General features: G+C 36.9%; 1 protein-coding gene across 2 annotated transcripts in view; it reads left to right on the plus strand.

Annotated features, from left to right (window-relative positions):
• kdrl (kinase insert domain receptor like) overlaps positions 1 to 18,525 on the plus strand; it is a 106,675-nt gene that overhangs the window by 71,783 nt on the left and 16,367 nt on the right. For both annotated transcript variants that reach the window (XM_057850340.1, XM_057850341.1), the window contains exons 22-24: positions 3,823 to 3,920; positions 8,964 to 9,086; positions 9,161 to 9,272. In XM_057850340.1, coding sequence (XP_057706323.1) covers positions 3,823 to 3,920; positions 8,964 to 9,086; positions 9,161 to 9,272 — 333 coding nt within the window. The remainder of the gene's footprint in view (positions 1 to 3,822; positions 3,921 to 8,963; positions 9,087 to 9,160; positions 9,273 to 18,525) is intronic.

The raw sequence follows: 18,525 nt of genomic DNA on the forward strand, positions 1-18,525 counted from the left end.
ATGCGTCAAATATTTTAACGTGAGTAATTTAAAAAAATATTTAATTACTGCCCGTTAACACCATAATTTTGACAGCCCTATTTCATACTGTTCCTTTTTTGTTTTCATGTCTACATTCTCATTTAATGTTGCATCATTACATCACATACTATTTTAGTGGCGTAAAATGATGCAATTTTTTTTTTCGTTATATGCTCAGTCAAGGCTTCCTGTAGGTCAGTGATACTTCCTCAAACCAAGTGCGAGTTAACCTTCCACTGAGCAAACCAGTTTCTCCTCCCATTAGATCGCGAGCTAGCAGTTAAAAGAAAAGGAATAAAGCCTATAAATTAGGGGCAAATAAGTCCAAAACCTAGTCTAAAATGATACTTTACTTTAGCCAGTGTTGAAAATAGGGCCCTTTGTGTTAACCTTGCCTAACCCTTAAGGCCGTTTCAAACCAGCGGCAGCCTAGTATGAAGGGTTCAATGACAGCCCATTTGTTGTGTATGTGGGAGGAGACTTCTCGGCAAAAGTGAGCGGCGGCAGTCGTTTTGGACGGAGCGGAAAGTTCTCAGTGAATTTTCTACGTGGGGCGGCTCCCAAAATAAAATGGTAATTGGAGGGTACTTACAGTGGTATGAAAAAGTGTCTTGAACCTTTTGGAAATCCTCACATTTCTGCGTAAAATAACCATCAAATGTAATCTGATCTTTGTCAAAATCACACAGATGAGTCTGTGTCTGCTTTAACTAAAACCACCCAAACATGTATAGGTTTTCATATTTTAATGAGGATAGCATGCAAACAATGACAGAAGGGGGAAAAATAAGCAAGTGAACCCTCTGGGAGAAACACACAACATCATGTGTGGAGGAAAAATGGAACAGCTCACCAACATTAACACCTCATCCCCACCGTGAAGCATGGTGGAGGGGAGCATCATGATTTGTAGCTGTTTTGCTACCTCAGGGCCTGGACAACTTGCAATCATTAATGGAAGAATGAATTCAAAAGTCTATCAGGATGTTTTGCAGGAAAACCTGAGGCCGTCTGTCAGACAGTTGAAGCTAAAAAGAGGATGGATGCTGCAACAAAACAATGATCAAAAACACAGAAATAAATCAACTTCAGTGTTGTGGCCTAAAGGCAGCAATTCATGCCAGACATCCCAGGAATCTGACTGAACTACAGCAGTTTTGTAGAGAAGAATGGGCCAAGATTAGTCCTGGTCGATGTGCCAGACCACTCTGTAGCTACAGGAGGTGTCTGGTTGAAGTTATTGCTGCCAAAGGAGGAGCCACAAAATATCACATGTGATGGTTCACTTACTTATTTTCCCCCTTTCTGTCATTGTTTGCATGCTATCCTCATTAAAATATGAAACCCATAAATATTTGGGTGGTTTTAGGTAAAGCAGACAGTTTTTTCATCTGTTTGATTTTGACAAAGATCAGATAACATTTGATGGTGATTTTATGCAGAAATGTGAGAAATTCCAAAAGGTTCAGATACTTTTTCATACCACTGTATATCGCGCATTTATCTACATGTTTTTACTAGGGCTGCCAAACGATTAAAATTTTTTATCGGGTTAATTACAGCTTAAAAATTAATTAATCGTAATTAATCGCAATTCAAATCATCTATAAAATATGCCATATTTTTCTGTAAATTATTGTTGGAATGGAAAGATAAGACACAAGACGGATCTATACATTCAACATATTGTACATAAGTCCTGTATTTGTTTATTATAACAATAAATCAACAAGATGGCATTAACATTATTAACATCCTCTTAAAGCGATCCATGGATAGAAGAACTTGTAGTTCTTAAAAGATAAATGTACAATTTATAGAAATTTTAAATTAAAACCCCTCTTAATGTTTTCGTTTTATTAAAATTTGTAAAATTTTCAATCAAAAAATAAACTAGTAGCTCGCCATTGTTGATGTCAATAATTACACCATGCTCACTCATGGTACTAACCCATAAAAATCAGTTGGACCCAAACGCCAGCAGAGGGCGCCAAACACCAAAAAACAAGTAACAAGCGGACATTACACTGTACTGTCATTTTAGTCTGTTTGAGCGGGGCATGTGCGTTAATTGCGTCAAATATTTTAACGTGATTAATTACTGGCCATTAACGCGATAATTTTGACAACCCTAGTTTTTAACATGCCCAAAGAGCTTCACATTTGCACAGATTTACTCTTTTAAGAACACATTCACACAGCAATGGTGCTGCTGCTATGCAAGGCTCTCCCAACCCATTTGGGGAAAGATGGAGTGCCGTGTCTTGCGAAAGCGAACTTCAATACTGTCATTGTAGCCAAGAATCCAACCACTCACCATATGGTCCCAGGACAACCCGGACTACCAACCGCGCCACGGCCGCGCTGATATCAACAACACATCTAATAGCAGAGGGGCAGGTTTACTTATATCTGTGCTATCAGGCTATTTCGGCAAATGGATATACCAGTACACAAATCACGGCCGATAAACGCAGTGGTGCTTGGGACTATGCTTGCCGCTTTTCACTCCCTGACAGCATCTACGTCAGGCTACGCGGCTCCTCCCGTTTTGCGGTTGCCGTGGACTGCTCTTCACACTGGGCTGACGCTACTGTGAAAAACACTTTAAACTTACTCACCAAACCCCTTAAGAACCAATGCTTTACATCCAATAACTCATTGGCTGCCATTGACGGATATACACAAACCAGAGTTGCTTTAAAAATTAGCTGTTTTTACATTGCCCACATAGTGACTTGAGCATTTGTTGACAACACTGACACTAAGTAAACACATCAACATTATTTTGCTCCACATAATTGTATTCATTCATTGCCAACGCACTAACTTCCGGAACTTTTTGTCCCTCCCTCCTGAGGAACAAACACCCCCCTCCGATTGTTTTGCGGTCCTTTTCCTCCTCCTGTTCAGCAGTACAATCAGTCCAGCGGGCGGCCGCCGTCACCCCACGTCTTCTGGGGGCGGCTTTGTTTCCTGGCTCTTTCTCTCTCGTCAGCCATGTTGTTTCGGAATGTGTTGTTTTGCTTTGATTAGTTATTTACTCAGGTGGGCCCTCTTTGGAGTGCATCTATGGACCCCCGACCCACACTCTCTAACCCTGAGTGCATGTTTCACCTGACGCGTTGTGATTTATTCATGCCCGGATGTCTTAAAGGAGACGCCCTAATTTCGCGGCGAAAGCACTTTATACACAACAAACTTCCCCGGATTTTCATTCTGATAAATCATTTGTTTGCTAACCGCACGAAGCGATTTTTTTAAGTGTAAGAAATGTTTTACAGTATTTGAACGACATTTATACTTACATTAATGTAAGAAATTATGAAGTCATACTAGTGCCCAGGATGATTGTGTCGGTAAAAAAAAAAGGTGCTTGTAAAATAATTTGCGCAAATGTGTGCACTCACAAAAAAAATGTGTTTGCAAAAGTAATTTTTGTGCTTGAAAAAATATTTCATGTGTGTGAAAATATTTTTTAATCTTGAATTTTTTTTTTTTTTTTTTTGCAAACACAAATTTATTTTCAAAGTGCACAAACCTTTTTTGCTCCGATGAGTTGTTTTTTTTGCCCACCATGTCAAAAATAGTGCCACCAAAAGCCAATCAGAACATAACTTGCTTTCTACCCAGCCAGTCAAATGAGCCACCTTACATTTTTCCACGGACAACCCCGCGCTACTTAATTTTCATGATTAACAGTAGGAAAAATCAACTCAACCTGTATTATACTTAAAAATTAGCTATATGTTCACTGCTACTGTTTCAGTGGAGTTAAGTTTTCATGTGTTTGTTTTGCAGAATCTGAGGATTTATACAAGCGGGTTCTGACTTTGGAAGATTTGATTTGCTACAGCTTCCAAGTGGCAAAGGGCATGGAGTTTTTGGCTTCTCGCAAGGTACTAAACAACATTTTTTGCGCATTCACTGACTGCCATTGACGGTGGTTTATGTCAGATACATTTGAGCCGGGAGGATTGACAGTAATCATTCAAAGCTTTCAAGTTGTACTTTCACAATATATTTATATATTTTTAAAAGAAAAAAGTTTTGTATTTCTGACATATACATTTTTTTTAGAAAATGGTTGTCTATTAGTCTTTAAAAAATGTAGGATTTCAAAAATTTTGAATTTCATCAAAAAGTTCAGTTATGTCTATCATAAAAAATTAAAAATAAAATATTTTAAATATTTTAAATTTTTGAAATTTTTGAAATTCAAATTTCAGCCCATATATGGAATATCATAGACTTCATAAAATATTGACAGGGCACGGGGACGATTAATAGGGGGCCTAAAGCTGACCGAGTGGAAACACAGACAAAGAACTTTTTACGTTGAAAATTCTTGTAAATAAATGCTTAAATCCCTGAATTCTTTATAGATATGGATGTAAAACAGTCTCTAGTCTTGGTTAAAGGCAAAAAACCGTGCAGTCAGCATTTATTTCACGTAAATATTGCGAATCAATGCCGTAGCGGTTAATTTCTCCCATTGATTTTTTTCACAACAATTTCAAAATGCATGCATGGTACAAAAAATAATAATTAAAATAAATTACTTTGAATCCTTGAACAAATCACTCCTCAGACAATCCGTCTTGTTTGTGTGCGGTGCTTTCTTACTTTTTCAACCTAAATCCAGCGTTGGATCGCTGCATGTGTTTGACAACAACTGCGACTTCGACCAACTGAAGCAGAGTGTGGGTAGTGTCTGGGGAATGTGTCCCGTCAATATCATTATGAAGTCTGTGGGAATATCCTCGACTTTTTCTAATAAAAAACATAAAATTCAATAATTAAAGTATATATGAATATATACAAATATTTTTTAAATATACAACGTTTTTCTTGAAACTGCCCTTAACTTATTTCTCCAAAAATATTAATCTTTTTTTCAACCTTTTATGAAAACCTTTTTTTAATTTTTTTTTTTAAAAACTTTATAGAATGGAATGACTTTTTTCTAAACAGAATCTTTTCTACAAAAATATCAAATTTCTTATCTGAAATATGAGATAAAGACAAAAGTAGGCATTTTTTATTTGTGAATATGTAACTTTTTTCCTTGAATCATCACAGTTAGCCATCCTAGTTCAAATGGATCGGACGTCTAACCCAGTACTTCTCAAATAGTGGGACGTTTTTCGTGCATTATGTGTTTTTTTTCTCCGTTCGGATTTTGTCACCGTTTTGGCAACGAGACAGTGTGCGTTACGATGCGTTACTACATTGGTTGAATGAGGCGAGAAAAGTCACAGACACTGAGAGAGAAGAGTGTTTGTTGTGACGCTGTAGTGAACGCGATGCTAGGCTAGGTGGCTCCAATATTTCCTGACTGTAGCCGACAGCCTACAATGTACACCTAGATATCACATGTTTATCGAACTACATGCAAAATGACAGATGTTTTGAAGCAGTAGACTTCTCAGAAAGGCTCTGTTGTGGTGAACTTTCCTAGCGAATTTAAGTAACTTTTTATCTAAAATACTCCTAAATCGGCAAAATCTTGACTTGAATCTGTCTTTAAATGATGAAACAGTTTTAAAACTTTAACATGGCAAAAGAAGACAGAAGGGAACTAATGCAAAAACGGTAGCAATTTTGACAACTTTAACAGTTGATTCTCAACATTAAACGATTTCCAAACATAGCAAAGGTTACCTTTTTTTTATTTTTTTTTTAATGAAAAAAAAAACATGAAAGTTAACACCAGTTACTTTCCCAAGTAACTAATTACTCTTACATTCAGGTAACTGAGTTACTAACTCAATTACTTTTTGGGAGAAGTAATTTGTAACTGTAATTAATTACTTTTTAAAAGTAAGATTAACAACACTGGTCATAAAGATGAAGTCTGCAGAATGGAAAGTGACTAAAGTGGAGATTTTATTCTGCCAATTTGTCGCCAAACACAATTTGCCTGCAACTATTGCTGAGCACTTCTCAGAATTAGCAAAACAAATGTTCCCTGACTCAAAGACTGCATCGGTAAGTTAATTTTATCAATTGACCTTTTTAATTTATAATAGGACACGCTAACGAACTACCTTCAAGTCAAACTGAATTGCGAGCTGAAGTGCCGTGAAGTGCAGCCATCAATACATGATAGAAATGCATACAATTATAACAAAAGTCACTGTTAAATTTTAGTAATCATGATGTAGCTGAAGATATTGATTTTTCTTTGATTGCACCAGGTTATACAGTATGTTACAAAATTACTAGTGATGCATGATAATACATTTTTCAACCGATACCGATAACCGATAATTTCCTCCTCATTCCAACCGATAATGTCAAGCCGATAATTGTATCAAAAGATTTATGTAAAATTTTAAAGTATACACAAAAGAAAATATTACTGTGCAAAAATATAATTTATTGCTCTTTTTTTCAACATAAAATATGAACAAGTCGTCAATTCAGACATCTAAATAATGACAGATTGTCTGACATTGTGTAATGGTAAACCTTTGGCAACAATTACTTAAAGAGTAAATACCTAAGTTGCACAAAAATGCCTTTAAAAGTAAGCCATTCCTAACATATATAACATTAATACACTGCAAAACACACCTCCTTAAAACTAGTCAGTTTTATGTAAATCTATTGGCAATAAGTGAAATTATCTGCCATCGCTTCAAGTGTATTTCTCTCAGATTTCTTGGAAGAAAAATAGCTAGCTGAAAATAATCTTAACAGCCTTGTTTTAAGCAATACATTATTATACTTAATCCTAAAAAAAAAAAAAAAAAAACTTGGAAGAAGGAAAGATTTTGAATAATATTTGTGGCTACAAAATATTGATTTAAGAATTTGATTATCTACTGTGACTGTAATTGAACAGAGAAATAAGTTAAATATTTTGAAAAGTGATTGCTAATGTTATATGCTTTGTTGCACACTGTGAAAATGATTAACTCAAAAGAGCGAGATGTCATGTACCCATTCTGCAGCGCTTTGTTTACATTTGCGGCTTTCATGACATTTGCTTTACAGCAGCTAAACTGATACACGGCAGTACTATTTGGACAGAGTTGGAGCTCGCATCTGCGTGCGTGTTGTTTTGTGCCTGAGTTTTGTTAAGCCGAAAATAAAGGCAGCGTTACAAAGTATTCTGACCGCTCGTCATTTTACTTACTGAATGCATTATTGACTTGCTGACTTTGTTTTCTCCATGTTTAAATGATCATCTAACCACTGTGCCGTCATGATAAGCTTGCTTACTGGACATCACTTTTTCATGACGAATGGTGTTCGTATAAACTGCATTATGTTTTTTTATCCAGCGCTTTGGTTCTCGGGTCATTTAGGTAAAAAAAAAAAAAAAAAAAAACGGGTCTCGTCTCGGCAGCAGCTATGTTCGTACCGAATAATCTGCCCGCCCCAGCCGGTTCGCCGCGGTGTATTCGGGTCCTGGCTCTGCTCACATGCCGTGGGGGAACACTCGAGAAACCGGGGTGTTCGCCGGAGGTCCCGAAGCCGGGGAACCGGGCTCGGCCCTCCCCGCCTACGGCGAGGCGGCGGCGGCCTGCCGGACCGGCCAGAGCGGCGGGCTCCGTCGGAAGACGGCTACTTGCCGACTATCGGTCTCCAGTCGTGCCGGTGTTTAGCCTTAGATGCGAATTTACCACCCGCCTTGGGCTGCATTCCCAAACAGCCCGACTCTGTATCGTCACAAGCCCTGTAGTTTAACTTAGTGTTTACAATAGCTTTAGCATTCCCGCTAACAGCAGCCTCGTATTCATTCCAAAAATCTTTGTGATGCAGTTTTAAATGGCTGCTGGGATAGTGGTTTTGAATGAGGACGCTTTCTTTCTGCCTCGTGGAACTTCTACGGTACATGTTTCGCAGATGGCGAGAGCGTCGTTTTTTTTAAGTAACAGCCGCCATAATATTCAACTACTTCTTGTCGTGTAACTCCGCCTCCTCAACCCCTCCTCCCTCAGGGGCTTCAGAGAGGGGAGGGGTTGAGGAGGCGGCAGGCTGAATTCTTCAGTTGCGCACATTTGGAGGCTAAATCAAGTATATAATTATCGGATTGCATTATCGGTTGAATTTTTTTATTATCTGGATTATCTGTGTTACGTCATAATTACCATTATTGGCCGATAATTATCGGTGACCGATATTATCGTGTATCTTTAAATATTACCAATAAATTCATATTGATTTAAAAGTGGAGTTTTATTTTTGTTTCATATTGCACGCTATATACAACGTTGTAAGATTAGTCACCAATTTTTAAGGGCATACATCACTATTTGTAAGATTGCGAACGGCCTCGGGTTGACAGGTATGCATTTATAAGCCGCTTGATTGTTTTTCAGCGAAAATATGCCGAATAATGCCAATAATTGTCCCTCTTTGTCAGTGTCACAGCAGATAACCAGTGAGCTGCCTGCCGCAAAAATATAAACTGTCCCTCTGTCCAGTGACACTGTCGTTTTTGTTGTATTTTTGTTTTTCTGTCAAATTGTTTGGCATATTGTCTTCGTAAGTTAATGTTGCTAATAAATTCGAATTCATTATTATTGATTGATTTTAGTAAATTTTATTTTTCAGTATCAAATGGTTTGTACGTTTAGTGTATTTTTGCAGTTTGGACGTGACTTTTTTGTTTCTTTCATTCAGGCAAATTGATGGCTTACAATGCTGATAGTCATACTTTATTCTATGTTGATCTCTTTTACTTTTTCCTTGATTATGAAAAAAATGACACAATGTTATACAGAGGTGTACTAATGATAATAATAATTGTAGAGACAAATGATACTATTTACATTGGCGGCAGAGTTGGGCTAAACCCTAACCCGGGGAGGGGGGGGGGGGGGGCTGTAAGAGAAAATAATTGAGAAGCACTGGTCTAACCCCATCAATGGCAGCCAATGACTTAGAAATGAAGTCTCCTCCCACTAAACTTGTTTTCTTTTGCTCAGTGCATCCATCGGGATTTGGCCGCTCGGAACATTCTCCTGTCTGAGAACAACGTCGTAAAAATTTGCGATTTTGGACTGGCCCGAGATATCTACAAGGATCCCGATTATGTGCGCAAAGGAGATGTGAGTCGGTGGCGAATCAGAAAATATGAAAGATGTGGGGAAGGGTCACTCATTTTAATTTGGTGCTTTTCTAGGCCCGGCTGCCGCTCAAGTGGATGGCACCCGAGGCCATTTTTGACAAGATTTACACTACTCAGAGCGACGTGTGGTCCTTTGGTGTTCTCATGTGGGAGATTTTCTCCTTGGGTAGGTATCATGACCTAATTTCCTTCCGTTTAACAGAAATGAATAATAACCGTGACCCTCGTGAAGCAGTACAGAAGATGAATGAATGAATGAATAATATTAATTACCAATTCCTATTTCTTTAGAGTCACCTCCAGTCGATTTTGGGCCAATTCCAGATTCTTCCGTTAATTTTGCACACTTTCTCTTGATTTTGGGACAATTTCTCGCTCTGTGATAGGAAGCCAATGAGTTGATAAATGTTTATTTATATTAAAAATATACAGTACATGTGTGTAAATCCAAGATTGTTTAACCCTTGCAGGGACAGTGGTCAATGCAGTGGACAGCAATTCAAAAGTTGACACGTAAGACCATTTAACCCAAGTGATTATATTTGGTCACTTAAAATAATTGTATTAGCAAGTATTATTGTTAGGGCTATCAAACGATTAACATTTTTAATCGAGTTGATTACAGCTTAAAAATTAATTAATTGTAATTAATCGCAATTCAAACCATGTATAAAATATGCCATATTTTTCTGTAAATTATTGTTGGAATGGAAAGATAAGACACAAGATGGATATATACATTCAACATACGGTACATAGGGACTGTATTTGTTTATTGTAACAATAAATCAACAAGAGAGCATTAACATTATTAACATTCTGTTAAAGCGATCCATGGATAGAAAGACTTGTAGTTCTTAAAAGATAAATGTTGGTACAAGTTATAGAAATTTTATATTAAAACCCCTCTTAATGTTTTCGTTTTAATAACATTTGTAAAATTTTCAATCAAAAAATAAACCAGTAGCCCGCCACTGTTGATGTCAAAAATTACTTACACAATGCTCATGGGTGCTGAAGCCTATAAAATCAGTCGCACCCAAGCGCCAGCAGAGGGCGGCAAAACTCCGAAAAACACAACAAGTACACCTTTGACTGTGCTGTCATTTTAATCTGTTTGAGCGGGGCATTTGTGCGTTAATTGCGTCAAATATTTTAACAGGATTAATTTAAAAAATTAATTACCGCTCGTTAACGCGATCATTTTGACAGCCCTAATTATTGTATTATCATTTTTAACAATTAATCATTACTGTATTTTTTAATGCTATGTTTCAATAATACAATGTTGATTATTATTATCAACATGGTATTATGAATTAATACCATGTTGATATGAATTAAATCAAAATGAATAGAAACAGAAATACAATGGTACCTCTACATATGAATTTAATCCGTTCCAGGACATGGTTTGTAAATCGAAATGGTCATAAGTCGTGGCCGTGCGCGTTTCCGTGCGGGACACTGGAGGGTACGGGGAACGCGAGCAGCGAGCCTGCTGAGCGGGCTCTGCTCGGTGAGCAGCACGGTCACAGCTACGCTGTACTGGTTGAATCTGGTTGGGGGTCATACCAAATGCGCTACTGCCCTCCAGTGGCCGGTTTTATTGCTTTAAAATGGGTTTTAAGCTTTGTGCATTCTATCTAAGATACATGGGAACCTGTAGATGCCCATTGTGAAAAAAACCCCGCAAAAGACGTATAAATAGGTTTTTGGGACACTGAAGCAATTAAAAATAGAACGTATTTATATGTTTTTGGGAGCAAATGAGTTAATTACTGATTACTAATTGTGCCTCAAAAATAATCTAGTTACTTTACCGATTACTTTATTTGAAAGTAACTAAGTTACTTTAAAAGTAATCAGTTACTTTTTACCAATTTTTCTCTTTGCTGCATAAGAATGACAACAGAATGTAAGTGCATGTAATTAAATTTTCACATAAGCTTAATCTCGAGTTAGCAGGGGTTTAAGTAGTCAATGGAGTTGATTTCAACCACCACTGACTTACGCTAGCTTAGCGACTCTGGAGCCATGAAACTAATAAATAACAGACAAACTGCACAGAATTTGTTGAAATCAACTCCAACAACTAATTAAACCTCCACTAATTTGAAGATTAAGCCTAATCTCAAAAATTCTCAACTTCCCCTTTAAAATAAAGACCTAGCAGTTAAAATGTTGTCTATAAAAGTTGTAAAGCAAACAACAAAAATGAATGAAATGAACAAGAATCCTACAAAGTATTTCATTATGGGTAAAAATTATTTTTTGAACAGATCATTTGACTAGCACATTAGAGATCGTCCTTTGCTTTGCTTTGCCAAAACTACACCTAAGGAGGCAAGATGAACATTTAGAATTTCTTTAAATCTAAGCTTTCAAAAGATGCCAACAACAACTGAGCTTGAACCGAGGATTGAACACGAACAGTGTCAAGATGTTTATATATACACAATACAGGCCAAATGTTTGGACACACCTCAAGGGTGGATACTTTGAAGAATGTAGAATATTAAACCTGTTTTCAGCTATCTTAATCTTTTTGCCAAGGACATAATTCCACATGTTCATTCATAGTTTTGATGTTTTCAGTGAGAATTTACAATGCAAATACCGTATTGGCCCGAATATAAGACGGTGTTTTTTGCATTGAAATAACACTGAAAAAGAGGAGGTCGTCTTATATTCGCGGTCTAGACATTATACCCTTTCAAGACGCTAGATGGCGCCAAATATTATTGAAGCAATGTTCTGTCATGACAAATCTCAGCTACTCTTTTTAGTTTAGCCAGTTTGCATTATTTTTATTGCAATGTTTTTCCTTATTCAGATTTGTTTCAAGATTACAGTTACAGTTAGACTTCACTTTGATGGTTGATGCAGTTATTGCAATTTTGTTGTTTAATCACAATAGATTGGTTTATTGACATTTCAAAAACCAGAAGCCATTCATTTACGAATGTGATTGCACTTTAGTTTACATATTTAAATGATCAGATATTAAGATATGAATGAGGTAAAATAACATGATTTTTCTCTCAAATATATTTTTATAATCATTTGTTTCAGATGTACTGAAATAATTTTCTGTATAAAAATTAATTTGGTGTTCAAAAAGTCTTTTTTCATACAAAAGAGGGGGTTGTCTTATAATCAGGGCCGTCTTATATTCGGGCCAATACGGTAGTAGAGAAAATATATAAACGCACAAATGATGTGGGGTGTCCAAACTTTTGACATCAACATGATTTGAACCCCTTCCCCTTCCAGAAAAGTCAAACTCCCACTATGGTTACAAACTGTAACTATAAAATTTACGTAAAGGCTGGTTATAAACTGTAGAAGTGCTGGCTGTCTCTTCACCTGTAGGCTTTGTTTCGAGTTTTGTCGCGTTGTGCTGTAATTCCAAGTGATTCCTTGAATTGGCTGTGGATGTGTGTTTTAGCGGTCGACAATGTTTTTGAGCCAGGGCAAAGTTCGCAACGCACTGAGATGTTTTTGTCATCTTTACTGGACAGAAATCTGAAGTAATGGCTGTATTTCCAGGGAGCAAATGCAGCCATTTGTGGTATCTCTCTTGCCTCTTGTTTGCGTCCTGATGAGGTAGCCAAGCTATGTTGTTGTTGGCCGCTGCAGACACTAGACAGCGCTAAAACAGCATTGTAATACACGTGACCCGTTTTTATTTATTTTTTAATACCGAAGAGAAAACGTGAAATATGATGTCAGAAGCAACATCTTCTATTCGAAATGCCCTTCGTACATGATTACAGTATTCTTCATGCTACTTACAATATGAGGCAAAAACACAATAGTAACGCATAGGCACTAAGGAAACTAACTTTAATCAGATTACTTGCTCGTTACTGTATACACTGGCTACGGCAGACAGTAGCAGTGTTGTGTTGCACAAGTTCTGAAATAAACGATTAAAAACCTGACGAGGCTGGCTATTTCTTTGCCGATGTTACAATGATAATAATAATATTTATGCGGAAATTTAAAAAGAATATTTTTATTGTCACCATAACTTACAGAGACTAGCGAACGGAGGTCGGAGGAGATCCGTCATATTGTCAAGCCAGTTCACTCACACGCACACCACGTCATATTTTTCTATCATTTCTTTCTTAAATTCAATGTTAAACATCACCTTTTTTCACCACCTGCACTAACCTTTTTTGCACCCATGTTGATATCTCTCACAAGAAACCCCCTCTGCGTACATCTTGCGGGAAAATGAAATGCGCTGTCATACATTGTCATATTTCGAGTACGTCGTCATATGTCGAGGCAAATAACGAGTCAAATTGTACGTCGGCTGTTGAAAGGATCGTATGTCGATGCAATCGTATGTCAAGGTACCACTGTACACACTGCTTATGGACCCAAGTAACTCAATATATATGGCGGAAAACACTCAGGTGACTTGAAGTTCCGCTCTGAGACCCCCAATTTGGCCAAACTCAAAATTGTCCTATATGCATGTTTGATATATCATTGGAAAGCTTAAAATCTCAATTTTCTGGGGGAAGAAAATGTTTGAACAGGAGGGCATTTTTTTTTTTTTAAACAGCAAAACCCTATCTGGAGGTGAGAGCACACGAGAGCAGAATTACAGACGCCATGACTTTAACGAGATATAATCGCATACTTACCTTGTTTCGATCCAAAAACTCCATGTAGCAGGTATCCCCAATTTTGGGGGGATTTTATGGGTGAAACATGGTAATATAACAAGGGTCGCGACTAGGGTTGTTCCGATCATGTTTTTTTGCTCCCGATCCGATCCCGATCGTTTGAGTATCTGCCAATCCCGATATTTCCCGATCCGATTGCTTTTTTTTTTTTGCTCTTGATTCAATTCCAATCATTCCCGATAATTTTTCCCGGTCATATACATTTTGGCAATGCATTAAGAAAAAAATGAATAAAACTCGGACGAATATATACATTCAACATACAGTACATAAGTAATGTATTTGTTTATTATGACAATAAATCCTCAAGATGGCATTTACATTATTAAAATTCTTTCTGTGTGAGGGATCCACGGATAGAAAGACTTGTGACTTTGTATATTGTGACAAAATATTGCCATATAGTGTATTTGTTGAGCTTGCAGTAAATGATACTGTGGCCATGCCCAAATGCATGATGGGAAGTGGAACCATGACTGTGCGTAGTGCTACCGATTGATATTGATATCTTTTTTGCGTTTGGAAATAACATAAGTTGTTAAGAAAAAGATCAATTTCTCTCTCTATATAGGTAAAACGGCGCCATTACAGATTGAGCGCGACAATGCGTGAGTGGGTCGTGCAGCGCATGCATTAATTGCGTTAAATCATTAATTGCGCTCAGTACAAACTCCTCCTCCTCACCTACAAGTCCCTTCATAACCTGCCCCCTTCCTACCTCACTGACCTTCTACAACAGCACTGTCCCTCTCGCCGCCTACGTTCTGCCGACTCCAATCTCCTCACACCCATCACTCGCACTAATCACCGAACCTTGGGGGACCGAGCCTTCGCCTCTGCTGCCCCTTCACTCTGGAACTCACTCCCAAAACCCATCAGGAACTCGGACTCATTACAAAACTTCAAATCACTCCTAAAAACCCACCTGTTCAAACTAGCTTTTCCCACCTCTTAATTCTATTTATGTGTTATGTTATGTAAAGCGTCTTTGAGTGTCCAAAAAAGAGCTATACAAGTATGATGTATTATTATTATTTTAAATATTTTAATGTAATACATTTTTTTAAAAATTAATTACCACCGTTATTGGGATAAATCTGATAACCCCACCTTAAGCCTAAACTAAAGACTCTGGATGAGTGTAACATGTTATGTCTGTAACGTTAAATACAATTAGAAAACGATTTAATTAAAAAATATATATATATTTAAAAAAGGCATGGCCGATATTTTTTTGCCGATTCCGATACTTTGAAAATGACGCCTCAGACCCGATCGATCGGGACATCTCTAGTCGCGACACAGAAATCGCAGACATCAAGGAGTGGTCGAGATTTTCTTTTTCATATATTCACCCTTTTAAAAGTTGTTTTTTAATTTGTCTTTGTTTGGATCGCTTATTTATCGTCTAACATGTGGGAGAAAATGCGACAATAACAAAAAAAAAAATACAATTAAGAGATAGTTATGAGGTAGATATATATCCGTGACAGACACCATTTTTTTCATTGTGACGTAATTTGTTTAAAAGTTTAAAATATGCTAATGAATAATTTTTCAAAGTTGTTTTTTTTTTTTTGGGAACGAAATATTAGACATCAATCAATGGTTCTAAGCTTAAACGACAGACATTTTGAATAATAAATATAATTACTTGCTTTCTTTTTATGCCTGGGTTGAAAAAAAAAGCAGTTGCGCGACGTCTGTAAACGGGGGTTTCAAGGGTAAAACGGACATATTAAAAACAGTTTAGGGACTTAATGCGCGATGAATCTGCTATGGCAGCAAATAGACATATTGTTCTATCAAACACAACAGTTGTTTTGGCTTAAAATACAGCAGTTTCTTTTCAAGAGGAGTGCAAGAGCAGAAACTGCTTTTTCAGTCTTGTCTGTGTTTTCCGCCATATATATTTTTCATAGTATTTAACTCATTGCATTCCACTGACGGCGATTGATGTCCAATTCATATAAACCAGGAGCACAGGCTGTGAATGCTCATCTTTTAGTGCAAATGACGGCGCTAGACTTCCAATCCATTCTAAGGTTCCAGGCTAAATGGATTGGGCATCTAGTGCCGTCAATTGTAGCGAATGAGCTGAATGCCTTATAAGGGTTGAAAAAAAAAAAAAAATCATATTTCATGCATGAAAGGGATAGGAAGAAGAAAGAAGATAAGAGCAGTTGAATATAATACTTTATTAACTGTCCCCGATGGTAACAGAAATTCTTCCTTGACAGGCCTCACAAACACATTTACGCATTCCCATCATACACGACACATCTTACACAATAAAAAACCATCAGTAAGTTTGGAGCGAAAATAATCGACTCATATCTCAAGGCACAACTGTTTTTTTTCAAATAAAATATGTTCATAATAATAACCAACTCTATTTTTTGAAGCATTCAGCATTCATAATTACAGAACCTGACCTACTTTTTCCATGTGTTGCTGCTGGCACATTTCCTATTGCGTCCCATTTTGTGCGCGCTGGATGGAAACTAGCCATCATCCTTTTGATTTTCTCTACACACTCAATCGGCGCATTGTTTCCTCGCCTATTTTACGTCGGCATTTTTTAAGATTCATTTGTCCGACTAACGTTAGCCAGATGTGTACATTCTGCCGGTCGCGCAAATATATGCGGCTTAAAGCCTTTCAAAGATGACTGAAAACAGAAATTTGGGGGGTTTTGAGAAATGTTTCTGAATTTTTGAGAGGGAGTTGAGAATTGCACAAATGGTTTCTTAAAGCAGTCAGATGGAAATTTTGAAATATTTTGCACTCTTCTTGATAGTAATACAGGATATTTTTTTACATTTTCGTTGTTAACCCATTGGCTGCCATTGACGGTGCTGGACGTCCAATTCATTTTGACTGGGAGGGGCAAATGAATGAAAGTTCATTCAAGTTAATGGCTTCACCTTGCTGGTGTTAAACTGGTCTTTTGGACGTCCGCGCAAGTTGATCCATTCTTCACATTTTTTCCTCCCGAGTTTTTGGTTTTGGGAAACGTATGAAGAAAACATCCTCCATATGTCATAATTAGGGCTGTCAAAATTAAGTTTTTAAATTAATCACGTTAAAATATTTGACGCAATTAACGCACATGCCCTGCTCAAACAGATTAAAATGACAGCACAGTGTCATGTGGACTTGTTGTGTTTTTTGGGTGTTTTTGTCGCCATCTGCTGGCGCTTGGGTGTGACTGATTTTATGGGTTTAAGCACTATGAGCATAATAATTACTGTAGTAGTAAATAATTATGTAAGTAAGTGATTATTGACATCAACAATGGCAAGCTACTAATTTATTTTTTGATTGAAATTTTTACAAATTTTATTAAAACGAAAACATTAAGAGGGGTTTTAATATAAAATTTCTATAACTTGTACTAGCATTTATCTTTTAAGAACTACAAGTCTTTCTATCCATGGATCGCCTTAACAGAATGTTAATGTTAATGCCATCTTGTTGATTTATTGTTATAATAAACAAATACAGTACTTATGTACAGTATGTTGTATATATACGTCCTGTGTCTTATCTTTCCATTCTAACAATAATTTAAAGAAAAATATGGCATATTTTAGAGATGGTTTGAATTGCGATTAATTACGATTAATTAATTTTTAAGCTGTGATTAACTCAATTAAAAATTTTAATCGTTTGACAGTCCTAGTCATAATGTCTAGAGTCGTTTCTGCAAGTTCCATAGCAGCAGTGTTTGATCGGCATGTTCTTTTTTGAAAGATTACCGGAGAAAACGAGCCGAAATAACGTGGATTGTGTGCGAGGGCGTGTTCATAATGACCCACTTCCGCGTTAGGATGGTCTAAAAATAGCATTCGTGCGGTACGCTATTGGATATCTATTGTTGTCAATGGCATACAATGAGGTCATTTCCTTGTTAATTTAGGGTACTAAAGGGTCACTTCCGAGTTATTTCCTTTTGACGTCGTGTCACTTTCTGTTAGTTTGGGTTACTTTGTGATTTTTTTATTTTTGTTTGTTTGTTGTTGTTTTTTTGTTTGTTTGTTTGTTTGTTTAATAGGGAAAAAAACAGTTAATATTCTCCAATTTCTGGGCTACAACAATTTCATATAAATTTTATTTAGGCAAAAAAAACATGAAGATTTACTTTTGTGGGCCACACAACATGGTGTGGTGGGCCAGATATGAGCCCAGGGCTGTCAATTTGACACCTGTGTTCTATTGGATCTTGAAATTACTGCATGTTTCTATTAAGTCATTGGCTGCCATTCATTTTTTTATTTTTATTTTTAATTTTCAGTTTAATCTTTCACCATCAATGGCAGTCAAAGTCAGTCAAAGTCTTACTTTTTGAGTGTATTTAAAAAGCCTCCTAAGATTGACCTACAACTGCACTCAAGTCGACCAAATGATATATACTGTATTTGGTTTAAATTTTTCACTACGACACGAATAAACTGCAGGTGCTGGTTTTGATTGATGATACTCTGAAGTAAAACACAAGTCAGAATTTAAGCTCGCTGTATTTATTGACTCAAAGCTGTGCTACTGTATATGTGTTGGGTGCCAAAACGTGTGAGGCGAAAAGCAATAATTTCTCTTTATTGCAACATCAAATCTTATTTACAGTAGTCTGGCAGTCTTTTCCGTGTCCATCATGTGACTATAAAACTTACAGGGCAACATATCCTGCAAAGCTGTTTGAATTTGATTTTG

The sequence above is a fragment of the Corythoichthys intestinalis genome, chromosome 11, assembly GCF_030265065.1.
Source record: "Corythoichthys intestinalis isolate RoL2023-P3 chromosome 11, ASM3026506v1, whole genome shotgun sequence".
Classification (NCBI taxonomy): Eukaryota; Metazoa; Chordata; class Actinopteri; order Syngnathiformes; family Syngnathidae; genus Corythoichthys; species Corythoichthys intestinalis.